The sequence below is a fragment of the Rhamphochromis sp. 'chilingali' genome, assembly GCF_963969265.1.
Source record: "Rhamphochromis sp. 'chilingali' genome assembly, chromosome: 6".
In the NCBI taxonomy this organism is placed as follows: domain Eukaryota; kingdom Metazoa; phylum Chordata; class Actinopteri; order Cichliformes; family Cichlidae; genus Rhamphochromis; species Rhamphochromis sp. 'chilingali'.
The window spans coordinates 10,695,168-10,700,079 of record NC_137933.1 but is presented as its reverse complement, the minus strand read 5'-3'; the positions used below and the strand labels follow the sequence as shown (position 1 = coordinate 10,700,079).

General features: G+C 40.7%; 1 protein-coding gene across 1 annotated transcript in view; it reads left to right on the top strand.

Moving 5' to 3' along the window:
- Nucleotides 1-24: 24 nt before the first annotated feature.
- ttc17 (tetratricopeptide repeat domain 17) overlaps nt 25-4,912 on the top strand; it is a 32,139-nt gene continuing 27,251 nt past the window's right edge. The window contains exons 1-4 of the mRNA XM_080885667.1: nt 25-231; nt 787-876; nt 1,027-1,196; nt 1,316-1,427. Coding sequence (XP_080741793.1) covers nt 61-231; nt 787-876; nt 1,027-1,196; nt 1,316-1,427 — 543 coding nt within the window. The 5' untranslated portion in view covers nt 25-60. The remainder of the gene's footprint in view (nt 232-786; nt 877-1,026; nt 1,197-1,315; nt 1,428-4,912) is intronic.

Sequence of the window (4,912 nt, the reverse complement as noted above, 5' to 3'; positions counted from 1 at the left end):
TGGTGGGAGTCTATTGTTGCCGCAGGAAAAAAATAGAAAAAGAAAAAGGGAGATAGAAAAATGGCGGACCTCAGGAAAATCTGCCCGGAGTCTTTGCCCTGCCGTGTCAACTATTCGCGGAAAACGTCGCTACATGGAAAGCTTTTCATCCTCCTGTGTATACTTGCAGTGGACTCCGGAGGGGCTACGACCCACTGGGTTGTCACAGAGGACGGAAAAATTCAGCAGCAAGTATGACAGCTCATTGACCTGCTAACGCTTACGTTTGGCTGCTAGCTTATGAAGCTAACTATTTTTCATAGCACCGACTGTAACGTAACTGTAGTACTTATAATAATTTAACTCGGTGCGACTCATTTGTCAGCTTGAGCAACTGTGGATTTAGAAAGAAAGTTCCGTGGATATTAAAATCCCGCTTGTTTGACCAAGTGGTTTAGCTTTATCAGACTAGTTCCTTTATCTTTTGGTTAACCGGGTCAAGATAAACACTTATATTTTTATGACAGTGTGTATGCCTCCATTGGAAGGCGCTTGCAGATATGCCAGAACGTCAGTGGTGTTTGGTGCCGACTATAGACAGGGACATTACGTATTTATGTGTATTAGGAGCGTCTGACAAGACGAGTGTGCGTGTGTGAAATTAACAATCGGGCGCACTAGTTAAATCAATGACTCCACACTATCTGAATGTTGTCATATCAGAGATTAATCAACTGCCCAAGTCTTTTTCGGCCTAAGTAAGCGAAGCTAAGCACGTCGGTCACGATCGCGCTGTTTGCTTTTCAGGTGGACTCCCCTTTAAATCTGAAACACCCGCACGATGTTGTAATCTTCATGAGGCAAGAAACCCGCGTTAACTACCTCAAGAAGCTGGAGGTGGGTTTACCCATTTATTCTTTCATTCATGCTGGTCATTCGCCGTAGTTTGTGTCACTACATTATTAAATTAAATTCAGTCGTTTAATTTAAGATCCAATTCCAGTTTGTCATGCCTCACTGCTGCCTTCTTTTCTGATTGTTGAGCAGAAGCAGCTAGTGGCACAGAAGATTCATATTGAGGAGAATGAGGACCGAGATACGGGTTTGGAGCAGAGGCATTACAAGGAGGATGCAGACTGTGTAATGGCTAAGGTACCCCTGGGAGACCTGGATCTGTATGATGGCACTTATGTCTCATTGGAAAGCAAAGACATCAGGTCTGTGCCATTATTTTGCTTTTAAATATGCATTTATGGTTTCTGCTCCTAAATAACTTCACGGCCTCTGTGTGATTATGATGAAATTGTCATCTTTTCTTCTCCTCTTTTCTTTCTAGCCCTGAAGACTACATTGATTCCAGGTCTGCTCTACCCCCAGATCTAGAGAAGCCAGACTGTGGAAAAGTGTTTGAACTACCTTATAGTATCCATGCTTTCCAGCACCTCAGGGTGAGTAGACACCAGGCTCATCATCTGTTGTGAGGATATAGGGCCGCTTGATGACAAGTATTATCTGCATGGCTTTTTTATTTCCCAACAAATATTTTGAAATGTTATCCTGAACCTAACCTCTGGAACTGAATTGCAGAGTTGCATGGAATTACATGGCAGTTCTTGTTTAATTAGGCTTTAAGCCAATTTTACACTTAATTACTAGAAATGGACCAACTGACCAGCCAGGGACTGGAATCTGCTGTTTTCCGACATGCTCATCCCAGATCAGCCAGTCTGTCTCATGTGGGTCTGATTATGAGCCGGTCTGTTACACAGATGGGTAACGTGAGCAGGTAGTCATGCCCACACTTGCAGCCTTGTGCTAACATGTCTTTAACTAGAATTTATTTACTGTGAGTGAAGACGCAGAGTTTGCTAAAATAAACAACAGACCTTATTAGACACTTAAAACACCCTCGCCCAGCTGTACTTAAACATTTTAAAGAAGCTAACAAAGGCAAAGAGGCTAAAGTTAAAGCCATCGAGAGCTCAGAGCCAGCCAGCCACAAGGCAGCAGCCTCAGTATGAGCAAAAGATCATAGGAGCTATGAGGGAAACTATGCTGATGAGTAAAAAGGTTCAAGGTCCTGGTGATTTTCTAAGCACAGTAGAAAACAATGTAACTAAATGGCATTAGATTTGTTATATATATTTATTGCAGCTGCTTTTGTTTGGGTAGGTCAAGCTTGCCAGGTATAAGTGGATGTATAGCAGCTCGTTTAAGTTCATCATTTATGCCTCTTTACAATAACTGAGCAACTTTCATTCGTGTCATTGAGAGAAGATCCTGTAACTTGGTTTGGGGGAAATTGTAAAGTTTAATCATGTCTTTTATGATAATAACATTTTTCTGAAGAATAATTGATTTTTGCTCGTATATGCTGCCACTTTTAGTTCTTAGAAAGAAAATCAAAATCAGCAACAATCGTTTTCGGCAGGCCACGCTTAGAATAAAATTGGTATTGGCCAAGAAAATTGCATCAAGTGCATTTCTGTTAATTACCACTGTGCCATCTAATACAGTTCAGTATAACATAACATACCTACAGTTTTGGATTTTGTTAATATGAAAACGGTGATTATTTATTTTTATGTTATAGGAGGTGCTGATGCCACTGTTGTTTGTTTGTTTTAAACCAACCCCTTGTTGCAGTTTATCTACAAACTTACTTGTATGATGTTTGAATTTAAATTTCTCCTTGAATCCAATGTCAAGAAATTTATCATTAATTAGGTACACACCGATCCACGTTTTTCTAGTTCCAATACTATTCCCATACATTGGAAAAGAGGATTTGTACTGATACCAGTGTTAAATTAATAAGCTGTATTCCACACTGCAAAGAGTAGACTAGGAGTCCTTTTTTATGCGTAAGGAGACGGTAGTAAATGAATAAGAAACAACAGGACCAATTTAAATGACATGGAAAACATGTATTTATATTCAATCTGTCTATTTTCTTAACTACTTTTCCAATTCATTGTCGTGGAGTGGATGTAGGTTATCCCATTTGTGAGAGAGCAAAAGACAGGGTACAGCTTGGCCAGTCCATCACAGGGAGACTGATAATCATTCACATCACGTTAATCACCACTGTCCTGTACCCGAATATGAAAACTTCACACAGAAAGGCCTCATCCGGCTGGCGGATTCGGGCCCTCTTGCTGTAATGTGAAGGTCATAACCACTGCACTGTGTCAAGCTTGTATTTATGTTATTCACTTTATTTGTTTTTACAAGTCTCATTTTAGGTAATTGTGAGAGTCTTTACTGCAGACTGCTGTCAAATGGGGTCACAATAGTAGGGCTGGGCGATATGGCCTAAAATCCATATCACGGTATAATTTGAAGCATGTGCAGTAACGATATATATCGCGATAAATTCTTTTCTTCTGTATCATGTATTTTACACACTATAAGGCACACATAAAATCCTTTAATTTTCTCAAAAATCGACAGTGTGCCTTATGTATAGGGATGGGTACCGGTGTCGTTCTGACATAAACGGTAGTAACCAGACCGAAAAGCAGCGCACATTTCGGTGCTTTATTTCGGTGCTTTTTTTTCCTGAGCTGTGATACACTTTTAGCCAATTGTTTTACGTTTCCGAGGATAGTAGGTGGGGCCAGGTACGTACGTTCTGTTAGCGCAGAGCTACAGATTAAAAATGTCCAAGGCGAAGCGGTTAAAAGTCTGGCTGTACTTCACAGCAAAATATGCAAACTCAGCAGCAACAAGTGCTTTAAGCTGATACTGTGATACTGTCAAAGGAGGTAACACCTCGAATCTCATGAAACACCTGGCGACGCATAGCGTTTTTTTAAAAGCCGAGAAATGCGCCGTATTTGATGGCAGCAGCAGCCGTTCTTCTCTGCGTGAGTAGCTTAATGTTGTTCGTGTGTAATTTACGTTGAGTAGGCTAACCACGTTATTACATTAATGCATGTAAGGTGAACTAGCAAACCTCATCATAGCTACATGCGGCTGTCTTCTTGTTTGATGGCAGATACTCTCTTCACCCTGGCCAAAAAGGCTAAAATGACCAAAGAAGAAGTGGAAAACAGTTAAACATGAGAGGTTTTTGGACAAAGTTTGTGTTTTTTCCATTGATTAAGCACTGCTTCCAGCCATGAGTGATACCATATATGCCCCATAGCTGCAGAAAAGGCTAACATTGTTATCTTTTTACAAAAAAAACAGCTGAACATGAGAGGTTTTTGGACAAAGTTTGTGTTCTCCATTCTTTAAGCACCGGTTTGAGCACCGTTTGAGCACTGGCACCGTTTCAAAAGTACCGATTTGGCACCGGTATCGGATAAAACCTAAACGATACCCATCCCTACTTATGTATGAATTCTGGTTGTGCTTACTCACCTCGAATCAATTTTATGTGGTACACGGCGCGCAGAAATCTGTTCAAAAATGTTTTAGTACGACTTTGGTAGACTATGAAGGCGCACTGCTTGATGGATTGCCGGAGCATTACAGCTGCCATAGTCAGGAGCCCTGCGGAGTAATCTGGGTCCAAAACTCCCTCTTCTTCAGGTCCCAAAGTCAAACAAACACTGCGGCATCACTGAGCGTTAAAAACTGTCTAAATTATTTTATCTTTAATAAAATGATCAGTGTTGATATAGCATGTTCTGACTGAGAGACTTCTCAAAAAATTAAAACGTACAGCTCTGCTATCACTTCCAACATAAATGAAGACAGAAAACTAAACAGCAGTGACGTTTTGTAGGGTTACTGAAGTCGGACTAGCTGGTATATAATGATGTGCTACGTGATTGCTAGCAAAAGTTAGCATAACATTAGCACAGTGAAGCTAAAGGACGAACGCTAACTTTTTTCCACTCGATAAAAGTTAACGTGAGGGTTTCTGGTGGTTAGAGACAAATGCAATTGCATGGCAGGATGCTGTAAACGGACCAAACTTCAC